General features: G+C 36.0%; 1 protein-coding gene across 2 annotated transcripts in view; it reads right to left on the reverse strand.

The window, feature by feature from the left end:
• Positions 1-895: 895 nt before the first annotated feature.
• Positions 896-27,853, reverse strand: part of Rad23 (UV excision repair protein Rad23) — a 61,827-nt gene continuing 34,869 nt past the window's right edge. For both annotated transcript variants that reach the window (XM_081765777.1, XM_081765776.1), the window contains 2 exons: positions 7,795-7,940; positions 896-1,795 (listed from right to left, as the gene is read on the reverse strand). In XM_081765777.1, the coding sequence (XP_081621903.1) occupies positions 1,685-1,795; positions 7,795-7,940 (257 nt within the window). In that variant the 3' untranslated portion in view covers positions 896-1,684. The remainder of the gene's footprint in view (positions 1,796-7,794; positions 7,941-27,853) is intronic.

Raw genomic sequence — 27,853 nt, forward strand, 5'->3', positions numbered from 1 at the left:
ATCCAGCAATCAACAAGAGTCCAACTCCACGGATTTACATCAACTCTATAACAATTGACTCTCTGGGCTTTTTGCTCTGTTAAAGAATGAGGCGCAAACCTTCTTTACCCAGATCTTCCATCATGCATGGACGGTCATGACATGGGACACACTGACTGCAGCAGGTCGCGAACTCTTTTCACATTATCCTTGTACGACTGGAATTCCATTTCTGGGATTATCAGAAACGTCTTCATGGCAATCTCGAAATCAGGTATATCATTCAAACACACGACCACGAGATAAGCACAGAACAGTTATGATCATTCGTAACTGTCAGCTGGTGATTTCTCTACCTTAGAGCAAAACTTAATATTCGCCTTTTGTTCCATGTAAGAATATACTACAATAAGAGGCAGAGTTGCATCGATATTTAGAAATACACAGATTTTCTCTTTTACCAGATCTTCACATATCCCGCCAAAGAAGAAAATATAGCATAAATTTTACATGGTAACAATTTCCTGACATTAGCCTTTACAGAGCATCAGTATTGGTCCTGGAACATGGTCAAACTTTGTATTTTGGGATATAGTACATACAGATGTCTCACGACTTTTGGCACGTGAGTCTTGTCTCTACACAGATACTGATTTTGCTACCTTACAGCAAAACTTATTTGCTTAAGCTAGATTTATCTTGATCAGCTTTACTAAAAAGACAGAGCGACCCATTTGAAATGAATTTCTGGTCCAATAAATACTCTTTAAATAAAAACTCGAACAAAACACCAACTTCGCTGAATTCACTCATTTCTAGACATTAATTTACAGGTGTTTAATTCCCCATTAGTTACTTTGGCTCGTTACTCAAAGCAAAATATTGTATTTTAAAAAAAGTGATAGTAAAACACATATTTTAAAACTCCAGAAAACTGGCCAATAAAAAAAGGTTTTAATTAGTCTTTCTTTTTTCATTCAGCAAAAAATCATTACAACAAGAATTTAATTTTCCTGAAATCCGAACAAATAAAATATCCAGGAGGTCAACTGAAGATAACATTATCAAAATCACATTTATTTAAGGCTAGATAAGCTTGTTTACAATGGTACAATCAACCAACTGCTTTTTAATGAATTATTTATAATATATATATTTATATATTTATTTCATATACATATATATAGATATATATATGTATGTTTGTAATAGAACAGAGGTGGGGAGGAAGAAAAATAAGGACTTCATTTTTAGTTTCTCCAAATTCTGGATGTCACTGGTTCTCCAACCGCACTAAATCCCGAAAACCGTTGACATGGTTGTTAGTGATTAAAAAGTCCATGCCTAAGAACAAACTTGTCTGGAGAAGAGAAAACTTCCATGTAAATTAATGCATAATCCTCACACACACACACGAAAAAAATGGTAAACTGACCTCATGTTCATCTTGCTTTTTATTAAAAATTCACATGAAATTTTCCTTTTGCATTATTTGTTTTCCTATGATCCCAAAAATAGGACCTCAAATATGGTTTGTTTTTTTTCTTGCCGTCACAAGGCTCGAGGCAAAAAAATGTATTTCCCCCCTCCCACTACAAATTCCCTCCAGTATGTCCATAAACAGGTGCTTGGCATTTTTTATTTATTTATATATTTTTTTCCTTTTCAGATAATGCAAAAAAAATCCCTATGTACACGCAAAACTTCACTCATCAAAGTTCTGAGAAAGCAAAAAATTAGCGGCTAAATTTTCGTTTTTCTCACATGCGAAATAAGCTTGGACCACCAAATGTTCCGGAAAGCCCAAAGCCTTTAACTGAAATAAATAAAATAAAACCAATTAGAAACATTTTTCATACAAACACAAAACATTTTAAGATATTAAAATGAATAATTGTCGCTAAAAATAAGTTAAGTCTAAAGTAAATGAACTAGAGCATTACGATTTTGTCTTATACAAGTCATTATGGAATTCATGGCAATTGTTTTGTCTACGAGAAGTACGGTAAATGTACTCTTGGAATACACTAGACCAAGTACGTATACGTAGTTGCTCGTTAGCGTGCACAGAGAAACAGATTCCAATGAAACAGCGATCGTACGTGAAAATACTGGTTTTTCGCGGCAGAAATACTTATGTTATGCACAGTTACAAAGACCAATGGGCGATCCTCTGTGCCGAACGAGCAGTGCATTTTTGCACAATCAAAGTTTAAGCTACGTTTTCTTTCTTAGCAAAATAGTTTACTAATTCTATTTCATTTTCCCAAGGAAGGTTGCTCCTTCAATTCTGAGTATGTAATTCTTGTATAATACACTAAACTATTGGGGATGTAACACATAAAAGGGTACAGCAAACTAAATTCACACGTTCAACTGAGTTGTGTGTGATCATTCTACGATTACCAACGCAACTATTTCTGGAATAATTATAATATAAAGACGCGTTGGATTTAGGCGTTGCGATGGAATTAGGCGAACCTACAGGTAGATCCAACACGTCAACATTTTACGGTACGTCATCAACATGAGTACGGTTACTGTGAAGTGTGGATGCCGCATCAGTTAACTGTTAATACAGAAATTAATTCATAACGAAGCATGTCACGCCCATCCAGGACAGACATGTCAAAATTGCGACCCGCAAGCGGCCTTCAATTTAATCGAACTGAGCTCTACAGCAAAAATCCAGCTAACTGGGTACTCCCGAATTATACAATAATTTTCTGCGTAGTTTCCAGAAACCCACGAATTTGCATTGTACATGATTTCCATATTCGGTAATACGTATCACTCACTTATGAAAAGAACAAGTCCTCTGCGAGATCCAGTTAACCCACATTTGTGAGTGGCATTTTCCAGACATTTGAAAGCTGGTTGAAGAAGGAAAGAAAAAGTACCGATGTGTTTAAAAAAAAAAAAAAAAAAAAAAAAAAAAAAAAAAAAAATAATAATAATAATAATAATAATAATAATAATAATAATAATAATAATAATAATACTTCTAATACCTCGATTTCCTAGTTTTTATTTTTATTTTTTTTAAAGATCTACAATATTCTTTTTACAAGTAATATTTTATGTATTCTCCCAATGCGGCCTGTACTGTTGTCTGACTATTTGGCCCGCTTGAGATACTACATTTGACATACCTAATCTACGATGATAACAGCGCGAAGGTAGTGGTATATGAATTACCGCACACATACAAAGGTAAATGTATGGAATTACGCTGGTTTATCGCAACGCCACAAGATCTATCATAATCCCTAATCTACTTTACTTATAATTATCAACATATGAGAATCATGATGCCTGTTTGTGTTCGTGTAAACATAGTTCGTGCGGGTTAAACTTTGCTAGTCCAGTAATAAAACCATTTTAGCCGTACAAACGGCGGCGTGTCGTCTGTCAAAAACAAAAAAGGTCCGGAACTAGTCTATTGCCTTTCACGATAACGCGAAACTTCGTATAACAGCTCCCTTCCATATTGATTATCTTGGTGAATTAGGTATCTGGAACACACTTTTTCGCCAGACCTGAGAATACAAACACCTTGGATGGTAAATGCTTTTGGAACACAAATGACTGTCTCAACGTTCCGGGAAAGTGTGCAATACATTACCTGATGCAAATGCTGTAACCAGTATTAACTGCTATTCCGATCGCTAACAACGTTCTGCGCACTAATCGGATATTGCTTTGACAGATGGTACCAATTTGTATTAAGCATTACTACTTTATTTCTATCCATTGGTGTTCTGAGTTTCCTTATTTAACCATGGTTTTCTTATATGAGTTTTTAACCATCTTTTTCAGACGTTCTTTTGACCAATACTATTCCAGTGGTGACACGCAAAAGCACATTATCCAATACTTTCAAATGTGTATTCAATTTAAAAAAAATCCATAATTATTCTCAACATCTTGTATAAAATAAAGCAAAATCGACTGCACTCATTTATCGAAAATAACATATTATTTATACATACAAAGTAACCTAGTATTTATTCATATTTAGTATTATTTATAAATATTTCTTTTTATTTATTATTCGGCGACGAAATGGAGGAAACAATGTCACAAACAATTTATTCAAAACTTACGATTGGCAGGAGACTAAATGTACGTGTTTTCATCTTTTCTTGGGGGAAAACAGAAAGTTAGGTTGGAGGATTTTTACGATACTTACACGAAAATTTCAGTCGAAGGTCCGGTGGTCTATTATTCGGGTACGGGTAAATGGAGGTTGAATGTTGTACTAGTGGTACTGCTTACTTATAAATAGATAGAAAGGTTTTCCCTGATGTAGAATTCAGTGTAGTGGACGAACTTGATGAAATACATCAGACCCCGCGAAATGAATATATTTTGTGGAATTGAGTACTAAATCACACTGATGTCGCAAGTAACGCAGATTTTGCTTCTAGACATTTGGAATTGGTTCGGTCTGGACCGGAGATTTTATTGATCGAGTTCTTGTAAGATATCAGACCTGGCTCGTCTTCACTAGATGATTTAGGAAGCAAAGGCAAAATATCGTTAGTTTTGGCACGGAAACAATGCTAGGATGGTAATGTATGACAAGATTCGGACGTGTAAATTTCAACTTAATGGCATTTTTAGTACGATCCAGTTGTTTTTTCGGAGTAAAACTGGGGAAAATATCCACGAATGGCGATAGGATTCAAGAAATTTCTGGAAATAGCAATGGGGCAAGTGGCCAGGGTATAAAATTAAACATGTTTTGATGTAGTGAGAATGGCAACTTTTAAGTGACGATACTGAACGCTTTTGGTGATATGATATGTACATTAATCTTGAGATATTCATGGTCAAATCTGACTACATTTAAAAAAAAGTGGTGGCGTGGATAGAGCATGGCAAGATAAATCTGACAGGGAATTTATTGCTCAAGAGAGTGTAGAAATAATTTCAATGTTAAGCTGTCAGTAAGTCTTAAGTGATGACATAATCTTCGGAATTTAGACTAAAGTTGGGAAGCTGATTCCAGGGGTGTTATATAAAATTTTCCGTAGAATAGAGCAATAAGTGTTATCAATGTTCATGCCTTTGATACAGAGGTAGTGGTTATCTTACAAAAAGTATGAACAAATTGGATTAGTTTGATTCGGAATGTATGACGAAGATTGCAAGTCATGATGCCACGAGTCGGTGGAATATTGATTGGATGTTTGCAGTTTAGCGTCACTTTTTAGCACGAAGGTTATATGAGACGTGGACCTACAGTTTAAAGTGGAATCCGAATCACTGTAATGCGTTAAAATTTCAAGGATCTCGCACAAGGAATCGAACCCGGGATCCTGTGCACCCAAGTCGTCCGCGCTAACCAGTAGCCTAGTGGGGAGGGCCGAACTATTAATGTGTATGAATTTATATCTGTGGGTATTATATAGTAATTAGTAGAAGGAGTTCTCGTTATATTTGAGAAATGATGTCACGGTCCAAACTACGCTGAGATTTGAAAACGACGAATTATGCATCCATTCTCCAAAATTATCTGTTCCTGGCATCTGAAATGGATTTATTTTAAGGTCACCCATTTCTGTTTTAAAAAAGCCCTGTATTCTTATTCACTGATTGAATTAAATCAAACAAATACGAATGTTTTTTGCCCAACTGAAATTTTATTTCAAGCCAAAGTAGTAAAACTTTCAACACACAACTGCGCATATGACCTTTAAATAGACAGGTGAATGGTCATTAAAAGAAGAAAAAAGAAAACTGAACATTTTGAGAAAGTGATTTGTTGATTGGAAGGGAAGTTTTTGAAAACGGGTTCCAGGTGAGTTAAGGCTCAACTATCTACAATACACGGCAGCACGTTTTTCATCTTCCAAATATATTTTGTATCGAGTGGCAATATTCACGATGACTGAATCGAATTCAAGAGATCAATGTTCAAACTTTGTCTAAAGTGAGAAAAAAAGGTTAATTGCGCACTTTTTATTTTATTTTCTTCATTCTTCAGAACACTTAATTTTTCTCTTCAGAAATATGCTTCCCAATAGCGACACTCGATTTCTGGTTAACGATTCAATTTGTTTTGAGGCACTTTCAGTATTGATCTCCTGAATCTGATTTAGTTATTTTGAATACTGTTGCTTCTTAAAAACACAATGGAAAGATAAGTAAAACATGCTGCGATCTTTATTATTGGAAACTCAGTTAAGCTGTATTGTTGGGATTATCAGGACGTGTGCGCCAATGGTCGTTAGCGTAGAGGGAATTGTGTAGTTTCTGATCTATTGTTGAGATTATCAGTGTGGGTAAACCAATGGTCGCTAATGTAGACGGAATTGATGTGTAGTTTTTGGTTAGTGTTACACGTAAGCAAAACGATCCAATTCATTTATTTTGACGAAAGACAAAAATTTCTTGAAAACTAGATTGAGAGTCTTCATCCCGGCGAAATTAAAATACCGCTAATTTTACAGTAATTATGTGATATCTTCAAATAGATAAAAGATAATCGAAATGTGGAACAAGAGCGCCCTAGACAATAATATTTTACATGAGATACCGTTATCACGACTCACTTATCTGCTTTCGATTTCGACCCATTTTGAAAATCGGAATTTATTTTCGCGTTTCTAAACAGCTGAAAACGGAAAGCCACTATGTGACTTGTGATAACGGTACCTCACGCAAAATAATATTGTCTAGGGCGCTCTTGTTCCATATTTCAATTATCTTTTATCTATTTGAAGATATCACATAATTATTGTAAAATTAGCGGTATTTTAATTTCCCCGGGATGAAGACTCTTAAGTTGAGGAGCTAATTCATTGTAATTTTCCTAATACGTATTGCAATAATTTTGACTGCTTAGGTATAATACTGTATTGCACAGGAAGAGGGAGATTGGGTTTCCTGCCAATCGAGAGGTTAGATATTACTGTACTTTAACAATATCCCTAATTTATTCTCATATAGTTTGAAATGCCAAATTAGTCGTTATGAAGAAATTGCTTTGGAATGGCAATATGACACAATGACTCTCCTAACACAATATGGATTTTTATGCTAAAAAATCATTACTGTTAAAAAACCAAAGGAACTAGATTAATTTCATAAGACAAAGGAACTAGATTAATTTCATAAGATAGTTTTCAGCACTAGGGCAGATTACTAGGAAAGATACGCTGTACACAGAAGAAAAAGCCATACAAATAACTAAAGAAAAATTTACGAAGAAAAATTAGTAATCTTGTTTTTCCTTGACTAAAGCTCAAAGAAAAAGAATAATGTAAAAACGGTGCAAAAGAATTTCCATTGTGCGAAAGAATGCACTGTTTACATTGCACAAGAGCAATGAAAAAAATCCTAAATCAGGTATATAAATGTGAGGGCTAGCTAGATGGGAAAATAAAAATTAAGAGGAAGTATTGCAGGGTTCCCATTTACTTGGTGAGCACGAATTCCTTGACTTTTCCAAGTTTCGAAGACGATTTATAAAGTTTCAGATCTATGTAAGAAAGTAACTATATTTTTTTCCGAGCCAGGGGTTTTCCATCTACTATGCATGTACATGTTTATATAGTGTATGTAAAGATGAAATATTTACGTTATAGAATATCCCCTACCAAACAGCCAGGTAAGACAAAAAGAGACATGGGTTTTGAGAAGTCCGTACTTAAAAATCCTGACTCAGACTAGTGATACAATGTAACAAGTGTAGTGGATGGCAACCAATTTATGCATGAATTCAATCGCTGAAACTATGAGATACGTGCAAACAAACTTTTCGGTTTAAAAAAAAGATAGCAGAATACCTATGACTATGATACTCACCCTCTCTATGGCCTCTTTGTCTTGTGGAGTGACTTGTATTACACCAGGGGGGAAGAGACCCCCAGCACCTTGACCCGTTGCCTGCCCCTGACCACCAGAAGCTGGTGTAGCACCACCTTGAGTACCTGGTGCCGTACTACCTGAACCTATAATTAAATAAAACTATATGTATGGCCGAAACTTATCATTGTGACGATTCAAGTGAATATAAGCAATCCAATTATTTAATCAGTAATTTCGTAATATCTTCAATTAGTGGGTAATCATCAACTTTTTATTTTCCAAACATTTTTTTTTACCCCTAAAACATGTGGAGAAATAAACAATAATATACTGTCGCCAAGTATAAATACAATAGCATGCAACAATACTCCATACACGTTAATTTCTTCCATTATATTAATACAACATATGATAATCTTTCGATTTCGCAAAACGTAGTTAGGATATGATTTTTTACGGATAGGACCAGAATTTCCATCGGGGATAGTTCTGGCATTCTTATCAAAAAACAGGAAGATTAAATTAATAAACTTCCTTAAATATGATTACTATTATTATTAATAATACCCTTTAAATAAATGAAAAGTCATAGCAAAAATCTTACATTTTATTTCGAGAACTGTTGATGGAAAGTAGATAAAGCTGCTCGGTAAAAGGCTTTGCTACTACTAAGGATGACCAACATTTCTCGGTATTATCTACAATATTAACCGCTACGAACATATTAAAATCTACCTACGCATTTGATTTATTGTATGCACATTTAAGATGCGATCTTCAGACCTTTTATGTATTTTCAATGGGGAAAAGGTGACGGAACTTAATGTGTTGCAATTTTCTTTGTTTAACCTTTCTATTAGTAATAACTACGACAGTTGGGTTATTTACACGTTATTTATTTCATTTGATAATCAAAACAGAACATTCTCCATCGTCACAGTTAATGGAATCATCATCCAACCATACTATTACAAGCAGAAACGTAAAATTTGGACAGGGTACTTCATTTGTTACAGAGCATGGATTTTTTGAAATACGTATCTTAAGGGAGGTACAAAGGGGAGGGGTTCAATTCTTTCCTCCAAGAATAATGTATATCACGATTTCCTGAAGTTCAAGAGATGAACCTCGGCATGTAAACTCTTCATCGAAAATAATAATAATACACATGTTTCTGCGTTTTCGAAAATTTCACTCCTAAAGAAGGACACAGAGATATTTTTAAAATACTCAAATTTCCCTTAGCTTATCACAAATTATTGACTGTAGAGATTTGCTTAAGTTGGAGATATAAAATTCGGCATATCAATTTTTAAATAAAAATAATGAAACACATGTTTTAACCTTCTCAAAAATTTCGCTCCTAAAGGTAAGAAAAGGGTAGTTTTTATGATATCCAAACATCCCCTTCTTTATTGTGGAAGTGCCACATCTGAGGATTTGCTAAAGTTGGAGTTCTGAAAACTGGCACATAAAATACTGAAATATATATTTTAGCGTCTGGAAAAATTCCCCTTCTGAAGTGGAAAAGTAACTGATTTCTGTAATATACACATTTTCTTTTATTGAGGAAGTGTCCAATTAAACCATTTGTTTAAGGTGAGATGTGAAATTAGTTAAACTAAATCTTAAATAAAAAAGGGAACATGTATTTCACTGTTTTCGAAAATTCTGCTCCTGAAAGGCGAAAAGGGCGGCAATTGTATTATTATACAAGAGTGGAAATGACTTATTTACAGACCCTCTGGACGCACTAATGCATCTAGAAACATGAGATTTGGACAGAAAACCCCTTTTATTATGAAAGAAATGAATAAGAAAGATATTTTTTTGACATACGTATGTTCAAAGAAAGCAGAAGAGATTCATAACGTTTGGCTTGGAATAGTTACCACATGAATCCTGAGGTTAAGGGGATGGCATATAATGGGAATCCTGGCATATAAATTCTTCACTAAAAATAAGCGCATACATATCCCAAGGTTTTTGCAAATCCCATTTTAAGGGAAGAGGGACTTTTTCTCTCCACATATAAAACAAAGTTCTTTGTTGTTTGTGAGTCCATCACGGGAAGACGTTTGAAAACTTAGAAATGAATTTTGGCACGCACTCAGTATTTACTTTGAGTTGGTTTCAATCATTATTCTGATTAAAGGGCGTATCCTAAAGGGGAGGGGAGTATAGAGTTGAAAAATAATATAAAAACTAAGAGTACCTCACGATCCCCTCATAAACTCCGCATTACATACAGTATAAGTGGACACACAACTCAACATTTTACAAAATTTAGGTTTTAAGAAGAGAAGGGCATTTTTTTTTTTTTTTTTTTATTATTATTTCCAAAAAATTGAAATCGATGTTCTGTTGTTTACGACTGCATCATGGAAAACGGCTTATCAGTTTCAAATAAAATTTGGAACACAGTTAGTAATCTCAAACTTTTTTTTTTATCACGCCATACTGATTAAAAGGAGTATCATAAGGTGGTAGGGAAGTTCAAAATTTATGCCAAAAATATATCATCTTACGGATTTTTATAATTACACTTTCATTGAAATTCGTATCTTAAGGAGGATGAAATATTTTCCATAAATCTATTTTTCCCGTGCGAAGAACAGGCATTAACTAGTCTACATACGGATGTAACGGAAGTTCGTGGCCATTGGCCACCTTCGTTATGAGTAAAGATATGAAAAATGGAAAGATTGGAAATTTTTTGGAGATAGGTAGGTTTCAATCCAAAATGGGGATTTTTCTTCCAAATTGCACCAGCGATTTGGGTTTCACACTGGTAAATAATTCAGCGTTAAAAAAAAATAATATATAACGTTACAAGTTCAGCACACTGGCCAAAGGGACCGTAATGCCATGCATACACGACATGAGGAACGTGCGCATTGTGTGAGGGATCTTAGAATACTTCAAATTCGTTCCCCAATAATGATGTATTATGAGTATGGTGGAGACCCAAGGGAAATAGCTTGCTGGAGCGGAAAAGTTGCTTTTGCTTTTTCAACATTAGATGCATTACCAGTGTGGAGCACAAACACCTGATGCAACTAGCAAAATTCCATTTTAGATTGAGAATTACCTATTTCTATAAACTTTTCCCTCTTTGCATTGTTTTGTATCTATACTATTACTCTAGAATCCATCATTTTTATTGTCGCTGAGATGAATTGTAATACTCCAATGCCATTTAAGCCCAAGTTCAGCTCCCATCGGCATGAAGGAGTGGAAAAGAAAATGTCCAAATTAGTTAGAAATCCAGTCTTCAGGGTCCCTAAGCTTATTACTGACAGTCCTGATGACATTTAAGCCCAAGTTTAATTGATTAGTCGAATAGAACTCTGTAGAATCTTCTTGAAATTTTCAGAGAACATTATGCTCCGGTCTTGGACTCATGATGTTCGAGAAAATTCCGCACCCAATAGAATCTTAGATGGTGGTATTTAAGGGAAGCTAACTCGGCAACTTCCAGTTTATTATCATTCAGTGATTTCCTTTTCCTATCTAACAAAAGACTGGCATAAATAAATAGCCGAGAAAGACCAGGCCATCAGCTAGTTTAACCTAAATCATGTAATTAATAATATCAGTCAACATACTGCTAAGTTATTTTTTGAACAATTGCAGGGAAACAGTTAAAGCTTATAACTTTCATAAAAAAAGGATGGTACTTCAAATTTTGTTTAGCTCCAATTTAATCTTCCTCTTTAGTTTACTGTTCGGATATTTAACAAGACGAAGAAAGTTATATAATTTCCCGAAATCTAAACAGAATGGATTTAAAATTAAATAAAACTTAGATGAAACAACAAAAATTATACAGTATAAACTTTAAAAAAACCATTGTTGCATAATAAATGTAAGTCGTCGTCAACATGTAACTACTGATCTCGACTTGACGGTATCAGCCAAATTATCCTGGTTTTAACGAGTAGAGCAGTAGTTCTCAACCCTTCCATCATATTAAGCTTACAGTATCAACAGATTAGCACATTAAAAAAAATAAAAAAAATAAATAAATAAAAAAAAATTAAAAAAATCAATCAATCAATATGTCAATTAAATATGCAAATGGACAATGTTATTCTAAAAATTACATTCCTTCTACATTCCAATGTTGAATTTTAAAATGAAACACTGAATAGTCACTGACGCACAGTGGTTCAATTGCCACATCTAGCTGGACAAAATTCATAACCAAAGAAAACACGGCAGAGCAGGTACAAAACCATGCACAGAGCGACAAGAAGCGGTAAGCAGTCACATATCCTCACTGGAAGAACTATTATTGTGTTCAGTAGTATGATCAGCTGAAATGTATGCTTGACACGTGCGAGGAACTTGTAACAATAGACGTATTTCTTCGGGAAGATGTTCACTGTGTTTGAGTGTGAATTTGCTAAGGTTTGTTATGCAGGGATCCGACGTGATTAACAACATGTGCATTAAATCTTCTATGTTGTTGTGACGAGAACTTTTCCTGGCATGATATTCGCGGAACCTTCGACAATCTTTATTCCGAGCTTCTTGTGCCTCTTCGGAAAGCTGTCCAATAGGAACCAACGCAGATTCGACGATGTCCTTACCATGTATCAATAATATATGCCCAGATGCCGGCATGTAATACCAGTTATATAGGTCCACATATAATCGTGCAGTTTGCAGAGAATACAAACCAAATGCCTTACAGTTAATTGCATAACCACTAGCAATGGTACGTAAGAGAACTGCAAATCGTTTAATCAACTCTTCATTGATGACAGTAATGGACGCTAATAATGATGGATTCAAGAAAAACTTGCGGGCAATATTACCTCATTGCTTGTTCCGTAGCCTGATTTCGGCACATCCACCAGGAGACCTATTTCTTCACAAAATCGCTTCTGAAGTAATTTCTTTCGTTGATCAACATTTGGTTGATCCCTCTTTCTCACTTGCCAGGTTTTGATGTCCAGTCTATATGCAATGTGCAACAGACACTCAAAGCACCTTATCCAGGAATGCAGACTTGACAACCCGAATTCTAACGTTGTTGTGTCAGGTGGTAGTGCTGTAGTTTTGTCTAGATCGCTCATTTGCTTTGAAGATGCACCGCAGATGTAACATCGTCGATATGATTGTTTGTGATATCACTACAGACCTTCACATCTACCATTGTCAGCATTAATCTGTGTTTTACTACTATTTGCTGATCATTGTAAATGATAGTTGTTGGTGAGAGAGCTTGTAGTTGCTGCTGTATCTTAGTAACTTCTGAACGTGTTAATTGTGCTGTTTCTTTCATGAACAGTAGCTTGATTGGCCGACAATAGCGTATTGGCAATGGCCGTAGATTATGCCAGAGCGTCTCTTAACCATATTGTAATTTTAGAGACACTAACGAAATAACAAACAAATATGTATCGTCATGTATATCTTCTTCTGTATCTAAACTATACCATGTTTGTATGCGCTCTGACCTGACGCGCCATCACAAACCCCATTTGAAGGACATGGTCATTTCAACTCCCTGATTCATCTCTCGCAGTATAGTACTGTTTCTGGTGATCAACCGCTCGACAATATGATCAAGTAACGCTTACAGCTGCACTTCCGCATATACGTCTGTGATAATATCAGCTGGGTAACACACTTTCTTTGCTTCTAACAGTTTATAGTATGACGGATAGATATTCGCATTGTGAACTTTTGAATGGTAACGAACTAACTGGTATTGTTTCTTTGTCAATTTCGCGTCAACATATAATGCTAATGCCTCATCGTTTGTTATCTTAATTGGTACTGTCGTCTCTGGACTCTTGTACGCCTTTTTGATTCGCGATCCCCTCCTGGGTGACACATCAATCTCTTTCACAATATAAGAAGCATCACGTTTTTCTTTTGCACGTAAACCCGTGTGCGCTGCATACACCAACTCTTCAGTCGTCGATGTTGTACTAACGACTGCAACCGTCTTCTCTTTGTTTTCTCACTTGCTTCTTCAAACAGTTTTCTTGGACGCCCTACAGGTGTTCTCGCGTCGTAATGCCGCTGCATTTCATACGTATTTGCAGTAAACTCCACTATACTGTCGAGCCACTTACCATATTTGATTACAAAGTTATTCATTGCACGATGACATTTTTGCCATTTCTCTTTGGCATGTATACAAAAACTATCTGTAACTTTCTGACGCACTCTGCTACATCCTCATCACAGTTTTGTAACCTTAATTTGTCTATTACACAGGTGTAAACACTATTGGTTGTCTTGCAGCTATTGGGTTCACCTCTCCAGGCGTCGAAGAAGACTCGTTGTGTCAGCGTATACTCCATTTTTGAAAGTACAAGAAGCAACAATTATGCAAACATATGCACGTCATAGTTATTATGCACACACTACAATCATTACTCTACACATCTATAGTCATTAGAAGCTGGAGACTGGTGGAGAATTGTTTTTACGCGTCAATTCATTATACCTATTCCTAAGTACAGTGTACGTTCTTATTCGCTAGTGTTTCCCATCACGCCATAGCTCACCCATAAACCCACGGCACTCCTCATTCATGTCACATGCACGTCATACCTTCATCTGTAGTTGTCACACTATATTCCTGGCATTGACCAACAGCTGTCTGTGTTATATGCTGCAGACGTAAGGTCTAGCACGGAAACTATCGATCAGCTGATTCTACATTGTATACAATTAATCTTGTTCGTCGGATCCAACATACTTCCCCATGTGTAATTTGGCATCTTAGTGGTCTTTTCCCACCACTTGGGACCTTGCCCCAGGAATTCCCATCGTTTTCTCACTATTTCTCAGAACTCAGTTTTTTACATTTTGTCCAGCTAGATGTGGCAATTGAACCACTGTGTGACGTAGTCTAACATTTTTTCTTTCTTTGTTTTCTAAACTTGCATTCGCATGATTCAATGATGGTTCGTCAACTTACGTCGAAAATTTGGATGCATCTGTCATATCCATGTATCACTTGAATCAAAGAAAATTCTTTTGAACAGCATGAACACCTTAATGTTTTGCGTGAAAGTTCAGAATATTTACTTCTCAATACCTAAATCGCCTACCAACAATTAATTTTAAAAAGTGTCCGCTAGAACAATCTCGGCTAATATCTCCTCAGAACTCACATGTAAGCTGTGGGCTCATAGGTTAAGAACAGCTGGGATAAAGAACCAGGAGAATGGGTTGTCCTCACGTAATCTGACGGGTTGTCGTGGAGAAAGAGGGAAAGAAAAACAGGGATTTTTGCCGTAAATGAGAGGATGCCACTAAATTGTGGAGTAACATGTTTATATGTAAAAGTACACTTTAAGATAAAAACAAAATTACAATACTCCTAACAGTAAGATATGTGAAATTTCTAGTTCTATTCAGTTATATTTTCTAAGTTACAGATAAGATGGATAATTCCAGTGCCAACTCCAAATGCTTACAAGGTCTTTTCCTGTGACAAGATCGCTGAGTCAACATTCCGCTTCAACTTCACTTTTCAAATATTAGAGCCAATTTACCTTCAGATGCCGTAAGATCAGAAAACACCATTAGTGTTAAGTTAAAAATCCCTCATCTTGTTACGAAAACCTATGCAACAGGAAACCACATAATTTAAACATAAAGGGAAGTTAGATAATGTCGATACATTGTGTGCGAATACTGATCACGCAGAACTCGTAATAATCTTGCATGTACACTCATGTCCAAAATGATTGTCGCATATCTATAACTATCTTCTTGTAAGAATATAATTTGATAATGATTTTGCAGCGTACTTTTAATATTGATACTATGTGTATAATCGGGAAATGTATATTTGTGGTAAATTTCATAGGAAAAGAATTATAAATACGAAAATTAGAATGAGTAAAACAAAATGTTGCTAAATGGACAAGAAAATTTTATTTCCGTTTTATTGTTCTTATCTACTGCTCTTTTGATATGAAATTTGCCACATACATGTCTTTGCCGATTATACACATACTAACATTATAAGAAATACCGGGCGAATTCGTTATCAAATTATATTTCTACAACAACATATTTATAGACATGCGACAATAATTTTGGACATGAGTATACATCACCTTTTCTCTTTCCCTCTGGTTTGATTTTGAAAAGGTATACAACAGTACGAATATAATCTAATGCACAAATACTGTTTCCTTCCCTATCGAATTATATTTTTGATAGCCTTAAAAGAATTACCTAGATTCAGAAAACAAGACAGCTGGGTACCGAAAACATTTTAAACCTCAACAGCAAGTTTTGAAATGCTTTTCAACATTACCTGCAAACAAACATTGGACTGCAAGTTTAGAATAAAGAAGACCACTGCAAAGACACAACATAAGGAAAGAAATATCCACAACGAATACAGTAATTATGCGAAAACTATAATTCTAAAAAAAAAAACGATAACTATTCATGAGCAATAAATATACTCAGTATATTACGACAGATGGAATCACTTGACATATGATGAATACTTATGCCTCCTCGCATTGGGATCCTTCCCGCTTTCTTCAGTACGATTTCACCAGCACTGAATCGTGCTGGATCAGACGGACGCATGCCAAGTCGAAAAGTGTTTGGCCCAGATGTGTGTGTATGTTAATCCGCACCGTAAGTACCGCAACAATGCTTAATTTTGTCTGCGTTCGATATTTGAGTATCGAATTGTTGCTGCTTTGGCTTTCGTTTTTTGAATTGTGCTCTTCATTCATTATACGGATAAAGCGCACAGCAATGTTTTTTATTTACTAAAATATGTCATGGCATAATAGTGAAGTTGAAACCTTAAATAGGGTTTGGGGAAGGAAAAAAATCAAGATATGCTGAACAACTGCGTCAAAAAACAATATATTTAGCATCATTTCGGCCAAGTTGCGCGCACAGAACATTGAAGAGACTTCAGCACAATGCCAGGATAAGATAAAGAAGTTGAGGCAAGAATGGAGAAGAATGAAGAACCTCAATATAAATTCCAGAAACAATTATTCCTCCACTGTGAAGATGATTGCATGTTGACGGCTTTTTCTGACTCCCTCCCCCTTCGTGGGTTTTTCTTAAAGCTGAAAAGTCAGTACGGAAGTTTCTTTTTAAATAAATACATCCGTGCTGGACAGATGCAACCCAAGCCGAGCCAAGTCATTCAATGCGAAAGCACCTCTTCTGGTACTTCCAACTCTTAATAATATTTCCATGTAAAGAAAAGATATAAACAGTATAACAAGCATCTGTGATGAATGGCGGAACTTAAATATTCACAGCAATCACATAAATTACAACATAATTCTCAATCGCTCAATATCATTAACATCTTACTTTCGCTCGTTTCTAGGAGATTACAATTAAAATGTTTTGCAGAGTTCTCAACGCTCGGTTTCTAATACATTACAGAAAGCAAGTTATTCCACATATCTGCCTCTTTGAAGAAAAGGACTGACATCCTTGACAGAGCTCACACGATCTGTTGGCAAATCAGCGACTTAATCAATTAAGAGTGAAATACAAACCAAATGAACCGATTGCATATATAACATATAGATAACTAAATATATTCATAGGAATATGATGAAAAATTCTTCGAAAACTGCAATACATGCACCTATTAACATAATTTATTGGCAAAGTAAGACACACTTATGACAAAGAAACATCATCACTGTTATCTCTTCACGACATAACGGTTGTCTTCTGACGTAATGCATAGTTCAAGTTCTGTGATAAATATCGAAAAAGAAATGTTTCCCCTTAGGTTCTCAATAACAAATAACACGGACCAATTCACCATATCAGTAAAGGTTTGCCATAAAACTGACGACAATCATACTATGTATCCTTTGAGAACGTATTAGATCTGGAAATAAAGCGAATCTGAGGATAAGAATGCAAGGTCGCAACTTACTTTTCGGAAAGTAGATCACTAAGAAGCTCGATAACGAAAACTTACTGTTTTTGTCTTCCCTTCTATCTTTTCATAGTTACTTCATAGTATTAATCTAGAAATATTCATTTCCCTTTACTTCGTTTTTCAATGAAATGGCGAAATAAAGTGTCTTCGACTTTGAACTTTTAGAAATATGGAAAATGAACTGGATCCGAGTAACATTTGGCTACAATTTGAGTTAGGAAGTGAACATAAATGTGAAACTGAGTTACTCTTTTTCTTAAAAATGAAAGTTCATTACAGCGATTACATAATTCCAATTCCCAGTTTCTAGATGGTATGGATTTATAATTAATTATAAAGTTTTCTATGGACACATTGAAGACAATTGCCTTCTTAGACAATCTGTATGTACACTGACAAAGATAATACTTTCTTCTCTAAATACTGATTATTTCTATGCAAATTGATTTAGGCGTACGGTACGAGGAAGTTACAATATCGACCCGGTCTGTTCAAACATTTCATTGTTTAAGAATACCTTTTACGAGACTACCATGCTACGTAAATCTACAAAACGAATTCAATATTTCAAGTTGTTGAAGGTTCATTACATGAGAAACAGAAAAGCGTTTCATGTACCCTAACAAGCGCCACGCCAATCTGGTCTGGAAAGTTGTTATTAATACAATATTCATCTTTGCAGTACCATGAAGTGAGTCATGACGAGAATAAGAAGTTATTCCGAAATCTAATACATCTGATGAAAACTTCACGAGCTATGAACATTAAGAACTAGATTGGTGGTTATGTATCTTGTAAAGATGACTACAAACTTCGAAATTTTAATCGGAATTACGCATATAGAACGAAAATATTCATGACACTTTAAGATAATGCAGATATTCTGATTTCTTTCAACTGTTCTCGTTCAAGACTATAGCTGGACACGTTTAATCTTGAAAGAGAATGGCAGCAAATTTTAAAAGCAATTTAAACATGCAATAGACCGAAAGCTTTTCTTCCGGCAGCCCATGTGTGCTTTGTTCAGGTTCGATGTTTGTCTAATGACACCTAAGCGTTTAACAGGAACTGGAAAATGAGTGCCATAATTATTCAGTGTCGGATTTAAATTAATAATTCAGGTTGATAACATTAGAATGTATTTTACCCGAGGCATTTAAAATGCAATATATATAGGATTTATATAGATGAGTCATGTTTTCCCATTAAATCATTTGGAAACGATTCACAGTTTCCTGTGGAAAAAAATGAACATATTTTTCGTGATTTTTCAATGTTTACCAGTTTTTCTAGACAGATCTAAAGTGAAAAATGATTTGTATACTTCCAATAGTAGAATAATTTATTCCAAGCACGAATAACGGTGGTCGGAAGGCTAAAGTAAATTCATAACTTCTGAAAACTGAGTACTTGACATCTTTATGTTTATCCCCTCTGTTTAAAAGCTGATCATCATAATCATAGTAATTACATTTACGAAACTAATTCCATATTTAAAGGCCCTGAACATTTATCACAAAAGAGACAAGAAAGACCACCACGAATCTTTCCATGCTTTCAAGAAAGTTTTACTTCTCTCTGTGCCATCATTTCCCTTTTCTGGTCTATCCAAAGGTCTCCTTTCCACTGGCTTACAAGCTCCATAAACCACACGTGAAGCTGTATTCCGCCAACGTTGAATCTGCTAATAGGCAAAAGGGACAGTATTTTCTTTATATGTACTTTTACGAGTTGCCATATATATCTACTACTTTCTGTTATAGAACAACGTTATTAAATATCTCACATAGCAAAGTACAACACGACAACTTCCTTACCCAATGAAATTTCTTAATGTTACTGCCCGATATAGTGCAAAGTTATCTGGAAGTGGATGAAGTTCTTTCCAAGGTGTCTAAAGTACAGTGTCAATCATTGAAAACCATGCTGCTATTATTATTCATGGAATATTGCAGTCGAAATTTAGGAAAAAAGAGAACGAGAATGAAAATAGTTACTGAGATCACAGTGTGAATATTTTTGTGTTGTGAGCGTGTATTTTATGTTTCTTGACTTGTAAGTACCAGCAAATGAAAAAACTCAAGAAAATGTCGTAAGACCAAACGAAGCCTATTGTCAATTTATTAGAGTGAATGAGGCCACGCAGAAGTAAGAACGGGTGGGTTTCCTGTAGTGCTGTATAACGTAGTGCGTACTTCAGTATAGGTTTGTGAAACTGAAATTCTTAGTTACATTACGAGGGAGGTTCAATAATTATTGTCCCCGGCATATTTAAAATACTTGAGCTGGGATGGCTGAGGGATGCCTATATACTAAATTTCAGGATCATATCTGCTATATTAATATTCTTTTTTGTCGTTTCAAGTATGAAAGGTGGCACCTAGCTTGAAAAATGGAGAAAACCGAACAACGAGCTGTCATGAAGTACCTCCAGAAAAAGGGGTTAAGCCCAAAGGAGATTCATGAGGACATGATCAGTGTGTTGGGTAATGGTGCTCCCTCCTACCAGGTAGTAAAGAACTGGTGCCGCGACTTCCGTTGCGGCAGGGAAAGCTGTCAACATTCCCCTGGTGCTGATCCTCCACGAACAGCATGCACTCCAGAAAACATTATAACAGACAGACGAATCACGGTGCAACAGTTAGCAGACGTCATGCACATCTCTGTAGGCTCAGTGGAAACCATTGTGCATGAACACTTGGGATTCAGAAAGGTGTCAGCGCGATGGGTACCCAAAATGTTATCTCGTGAAAATCAGAAAGACAGAGTTCGATGTTCAAGGGTTGGTTTGGAGGTCATGGGGGCAAACCTAAACAGTTCTGTGATAGATTTGTGACAGTGGATGAGACGTGGCTCCACCACTATGATCCCAAGTCCAAACAACAGAGCATGGAGTGGCGGCACAGCAGTTCGCCTCTCCCACGCAAGTTCAAGGTGCAAGCATCAGCACGCAAGGTTATGGCCACAATTTTTTGGGATGCGAAGGGTGTGTTCCTTATTGACTACCTAGAGGTCCTATTAACACGGGGTCCTATTATGCAGCCCTAATCCCTAAGTTACGCGAAGCAATCAAGGAAAAACGGCGCAGGATGTTGCAGTGAACAGTGATGTTCCACCAAGATAATGCTCCGGCCCACAAAAGCCATCTTACTGGTGCCGCAAGCCTTGCTGCTGGTTTTGACGTGTTGGAACATCCTCCCTACTCACCCGACCTCGCCCCTAGTGACTTTCATTTGTTCCCAAAAATTGAAGAAGCACCTCAAGGGAAAGAAGTTTCACTCAAATGCAGCTGTTATTGAAGCTGTGGAGGAATGGCTCACGGCTCAGTTAAGAGACTTTCTTTGAAGCTGCCATTGTGGCTTTACAGCATAGGTAGAAGAAGTGCATTACTATGAAAGGAGACTTTTTTGGAAAAATAATACTGCTTATAGGTCAGGGACAATAATTATTGAACCACTCTCGTACCTGATCTAATCTTTCAGTCGAATTTTTTTTCTTAGTTCGCAAAAATTCGGACACACAATGGATCCCCCCCCCTACCACAGAAGTAATCTTACGACTTTCAACACGTGTTTCATCTTACCATACTCCCAATACACTCTGTCCAGTTACTAAGAAGTATGAAGGTTGTTTCCAGTATGAAAAGTCACGAAATTTGATCGTTTTTATTCTAGGTCTTGCTAAGTTTAATGTAAAACTTGGTAACTATATTATCAAGCTTAGCAACACTTCAAATAAACACGAACAAAGTATGATTTTTCATAGTGAAAACTGACTCAATAACTTTTCTTACTTTTTAATGATTGCACAAATAGTGTTGGCAACACTGAAAGATAGTGATGGAATTTTAAAAATAACCTAGTTCTTCCTACTGTACACATTAGTGTATTTTAAATGTTAATATAAAGTGTATTTAGTGTACTCTGTCAGTATTTGAAAACTTCGTTTATATATTTGTGAAGCATGAAAAAATAGCATTCCAGTTGAAAGAGAAAGACATCATCAAAAATATAACATATCAGCAATTCAATAATTCAAAGTGTACGTCTGGAAGATGTTAGTGTGATATTGAAATCCTCAGGATTAAATGAAACACAAATACGCTACGCAAGTGTGATTTTATTATTCCTTATTTGAATGATTTGTAATGAAAGTTCGTTTGTTGGTTGGATTAGGGTTTAGCGACTCTTTTAAGCATCGAAGCCATATGAGCAGGCCCGTATTTAGGGGGCGGAAAAATTTTGGATTTTTTAAAAAATGAAATTAAATCTTTTACGTCCTATGGCTATGCCGGCGGGGCTAAAGGAGACGGTGATGAGGAAGAATGAAGGAAGTGGGAGGAAACGGAAGAACTTCGAGGTAACCCACATACATGATGTTTGTCTACCACCAAGTTCACTTGGCGCGAGCTGGGATCGAACTAAGAACCCCATGTACCAGAGGTCAACGCTCTACCAGTGAGCCATCGCGGTCCCCAGGATTTTTTTTAAAGATTCAGAATAAAGTACTAGGTAATATTTAAAACTAGCAACCCGCAGAGTCCCACGCAAGCGCAAGAAAATATGTTAATGTGTTTAATTCGCTCTAATTACACTAGTTACTAATTAGCTAGCTTATCTGATTATTTTTAAAAAATCATCCTGTCCCACTCCCACCCAAAGGGGTGAGGATGAACTTGAACATCATGAAAACTGATACCATTAAACTTAACGACCTCGAAAACTATGAATACAACACTAATATCTGTCGTTTTCAATTACTTTTAAAATCTTGCCCCCTCCCTGGGAAGTGGAGTCCGACCCTGAACTTGAATTGGATTAAATGCCACTATTGATCTCAGCGACCCTCCAAAAATATGAATTCAACTCTAATATTGATGATTTTTTTTTTTGGGGGGGGGAGGAATTATTTAGAGCACAAAAGTTTAAAACGGAATTCGAACCACCGTAACGCGTCAAATTCCAAGGCCCCTTTCGAAATTAAACCTGGTACCCCATGCACCAAAGACTAGCAGGGAGGGATGTAAATAGTTCGTATTTAATCTCTATGAAGTAGTTTCTGCAGTAGCATGTGGAAATTTCTACAGATTTGCAGTCTTATTAACATGAGGGAGGGAAATAAATGTATGATGCATAGAATGTGTTATATGGTATTTCCTTACACAGCCACTGTCTTCCAGTTAAATATACAATTAAACCCTCTGGACTATTTCTTTCTTTTTTAATAACACAATAGAGGTACAGAAAGTAAGCCTCCAGATGGTATTTACAAAAGTCTTAAATAAAATATCTGTTTCCAAATCTTTATTTATAGGTCAGAAATCTGGATACGCCGCTCATGGCGTCATAACTGGCGGAAACTAAGAAATTCTTCATTAGTTCCAATATTTTGTAAGTATTAAATGACCCAATTTGAAAAATTATTCTATTGTTTGCTGTTACTGGGTTATCTGAAAGAGAAGTAAGTTTCGTTTCACATTGGTTGGAACTAGCAATTTCCAAACTATGCGAATATTGAAACCGTGAATAGTATATCTGTAACGTCCGGCTGCAATAGAGAGTAAGTCTGAGAGATGGAACCTCTGCATCGGATGCTGAATCTACACTAAAAACAGTTTATCACTATTTCTTACAATTATGAAGGAATCACTATTGAAACCGAAAATTGCACTAGTTTTTACTATTTCCAGATTCAGCAGAAAATAATGGTGAGATAAAATCTATACCAAACATAGTTTGTCGTACCCCATTACCGTTTTCGCTCTACACAGATTTACTGAAATCGGAAGTAATAGTAAACTTCTACCAATTTCTGCTTTAGTAGAGAGATGCAGGTGAAAATGGTCCTTTTCTTGAGACGCTGAATGGATTCCAGAAAACTACTTGCTACTGTTTCCGATTCAGTTCTATAGAGACCAACACAAACTAGAAATGGTTTCCGGTTTGAATAGATGGTTAATGCAAGAGATGGATCCTATTTTTGGGAAGTTGAATAGAATTTTTATTTAAAAAAAGCAACTTCTCGGTATCTGTAGCCGTTTTTGCTCTGATACCTATGAACAGACGGATACACACACAAGACATAGACGTTCTATGAGACTTCCAATACTTCTGCATAGCATAGTTTGGAAGTCTAAAACTTCCAGTGTCACAGTGTATCCAAACTACAATAATAACTCTAAAGGAAGAGAATGGAGAATTTACCAAAGACTATAAGGAAACAATGACATACTTAACGGAAAACCTACTGCCTGATGATTGTGAGGATACAGACTGAAGATAACAAATCATTTAGAACTGAAATGAGCAGGAGAAGACAATGTAACATCGTGAATGATATAAAATGAAATGAAATGAAAAGTTTTACGTCCCACTTTTATGGCGGCTACACTAAAGGAGGTGATAATGATGAGAAATGAATGAAATGGTGGAATGAAGAAAGTGGAAGGAAACACGAGAACCCCGAGAAAAATCACGCACCAGGTTCTGATGGAATCTAGGGGAAAAAGACGTAACCTTCTGGACGTCATATTTGACGAGATTATATATATATAATCAGTGTTTATCGTAAAGGGTAGTTTCAAAAAGTTGGACAAAGTCAACTTAATAACACTGATAAATGGTGAGGATAAACTGAATCGAAGTCATACAGACCTATACGTCTGCTTAACACAATAGGTAACATATATGAGAAAATCACAGCAAGAAGAATAAACCAACGAAGAAACAACATATCCAACACTAAATTTCAACATAAAAGCATAAATAATGCTATAAATAGGCTACCTGAAGTAACTGAAAATGAACACAGCGAAAAAAGCAAACACCGAATCATTATTTTTGTTGATATCTCGCGAACCTTCGATAACATGTGGTGGCCCGCGATGTATAAATGTCTAGAAAATATAGGAACCATCAGTCAGTTATTCCAAATGGATTACTGTCGAGACAGAAGATTGATATTTAAATGCTTAGAAATAATGTTTGAAAAACAAACTATACAAGGATGTCCACAAGGCACGGTTTGGGTACTATTTTATGAGATATAACTGTAAACCAACCTTGCCTTCAAAAGTTAAATGATAGAGAAGTTGCTGGAATTGTAAAATATGCGGATGACGTAGCAATCATTATTACAGGAAATTCAAGATAAGAATTAGAAAGAAAAGGAAACACTGTGTTACAAAATTCCTTACTTTTCTTTCTCTCAGCTCTGAGAAACAAATTAATTGCATTTTGTTTGATATCCGAACTAATGAATTGTTAGCAAAGAAAGGACACATATCGATTATCAGTAATTATTTCACACTAACTAAACACTCATGTTTGGTATGGGAATGTTTATTAAAAATATTTTGAACAGTATATTTGCTGGGATGCGTATTTCAATTACAAAAAAACAGCTCGGACAAAATGCTATTTTCAAAAGTTCGTTGAAAGTGGCGCACTAGTTATTCTTTCTCGTGTAATGATAAAAACCCATGTCGACTCTAGTGCTAAATACTTTCAAAAATTGATTTTAAACAATTCAGTCATTCCCTTATTTTTATCAGTTTATGAATCCAAAATGGGAAAGAAAAATACTATAGAAATTGTCTCCCTTACCTCTTTACAAGATGAATTTTCGAAAAATACTTAGAGACGTTATTTTTAATAAGTAGTTTAGATACAATGTTTCATCTCAGTAACTCTCAAAGATCGTGAGATTACCCATTTTTGGCATAAATTTCGAATCATCTCTCCCTTTTGGGATATGCATTTTTAAATAACAGTGATATGATAAGAGCCCACCCAAGCCAAAAATTAACCAAGTTCAAAAATTCACTTCAAATGAGGCACGATGTGAAAAAGGGATAAACAACGTTCAACTTTATATACGATTTAAAACTGAAATAATAATAATACTCTGCATTTGAAATAACGATTCAAAGCAAAGCGTATATATTTTAGGAATTAAAGCACATAAATTACACATGATGGTAACAAATTTCACGGAAGTTCTCGAAACGTTATAAGCGTTATACTAAATTACTACAAAACACAAGTACGATATTATTAAGTAAGGTATACTACAGACTAAGATGAATGTTTCATATTAAATTCACGATCTTATTTTATAACAAACAAACAAAAAAACAAAAAATTATCAGAAAATATTTTATCAGGGAATGTATTAAGAGAAAAAATTAACAACTTTCACGTCTGACACAAGAATACACAGAACTAGGATTGAGAAAAATGTATGAAGGGTCTAAGGATACAGTGTGGCGAATTCTGAAAGCAAAACATTAAAAAATAAATAAACAAATACATATTACAGAAAATATTCAAGCAGCAAATAAATTACCTCGTTGATTACTGAAAGAATTAAATACTGCTGACATAATGTTTACAAAATAATAATGCCTGTATATTAATCAATGTTATATGTTCTTAAGTAAATGTTTTAACCATAAATACATCCTGCGATATTTGAGATCCTATTTTAAAATCTCGAAGTTATACAAAGAATTTACAGAGAATACAAATCATTTCAGACGGTTAACTTATTACATTTGAAACCAACGACCATATACCAACAAACGCATTTTGTATTGTATTGTAACTGTTTAATCTAATACGAAAATATGCTTATTTCTCTCCCAATTGAAAATGAAGGTAGTATAAGTTTGGGAATATATCTTCTTGGGGTACTCATAGCTAGTGCTGAAGTAGGAGATATTCTTTGTTAAAGGTGTTATTAAAGTAAGAGAATTTGTGATACGAAAATCATTAGTGATGTAAGAGTGAACTGAGTATGAACTGGAAATTCTGTTAATTGGCCTTAGGATATTTATAAATTCCCGTATAATTTCTCAAATAATTTGAGCTAGGTTCAATAGCCATTAAATTAGGGCGCTTCAAAATTCATTTATCGAACTTTCAGAAGTCTTGCCGCATTTAAACGTGATAGCATCACAACCAAATCTTTTGTTTCAAGCTTCAAGAAAGGAAAAAATAAATCTTAGTATTTCCTATTGTATCTTGTTTATTGAGATCGCTACAGTTAAATGGAAACGTGCATGAGAGCTCAACCACAGGATTATATAGGCCTATATGATTTACGAATTAGAACTGAAGACAAACGCTGGTGAACAAGACAAGTGTGTCAGGCATGCCGTAGGGATGTGGTAAATAAACGGACACAGACGTCCACGAACCACAGAGGAAGCACTCAAGGCAGTACTGAGGTCGATAATGATTAAAGGCACTCGAACAGGCATTCAACTACATAGTTTGCTAGTGGTCTACTACTGCCATGCTTAGCTGCATGCATGGAGAACATGCCCGCGACCGTTCGGTCTATTCGATGGACGGGTTCCGCCAAACAAGGCACCCCGCCCGTAGTTCCTCGATACTGATATTGTATCCTGGTGCACGATGTACGCCGTCAAGATTTGTCCCCTAACCTTGACACCTTAACGTGTAACCCCCATTCACTGAGGGAGTGGGATACGCCCACTGCGTGGCCAGACCGAAGGCCTGAGTGCCTACCAGTTAACCCACTGGTGGAGGCGGTCCTGCTAGCAACTCAGGCCCTACCAAACTCTGCAGACATGGTGCCCGAGCGTTATAAGGCAAGCTCACTTCCCGCACGTGTTCAGAGTTACCCAGGTTCCTGGGATTAGCTCCCATATGCTACCGAATCCCACGGTATGACCACAACCCGGCAGAGTCCAACCGAATTCGGGAACCCCAGGTAATGCCCGAGAGGGCTCGACCCCGGCCCTGCCTACCTCTATCGTTCAACTGGCAACCGCCGTGTGTAGAGGTACCACACACATGTCGAGATACTTCCCATCTCATCCCGGATCCAATGGTACGTTTTAAGTCACCATTTAAGTTTGGTGCCGGCCCATATCCTACAGTTTCCTCTCTTCCGCAGGAACAGAGCCGTTACCCAGATGCCTGGGATTGGCTCCTCCTCCACCTCCGTTTAGTCCCCCTAGTAGGCAGGAATCCGACACTCCCCTCCCGGTAGGATCGTCCATGCAATACGGGACTACCTCTCTTTAACGTGTTGAGGTACCACGTACACGCTGAGATACTCAGTATCACTTCCCGGACCCAACAGCACGTGTAAGTCGCCATT

The sequence above is a fragment of the Thermobia domestica genome, chromosome 7, assembly GCF_964235325.1.
Source record: "Thermobia domestica chromosome 7, izTheDome1.hap1.1, whole genome shotgun sequence".
NCBI classification, from domain to species: Eukaryota; Metazoa; Arthropoda; class Insecta; order Zygentoma; family Lepismatidae; genus Thermobia; species Thermobia domestica.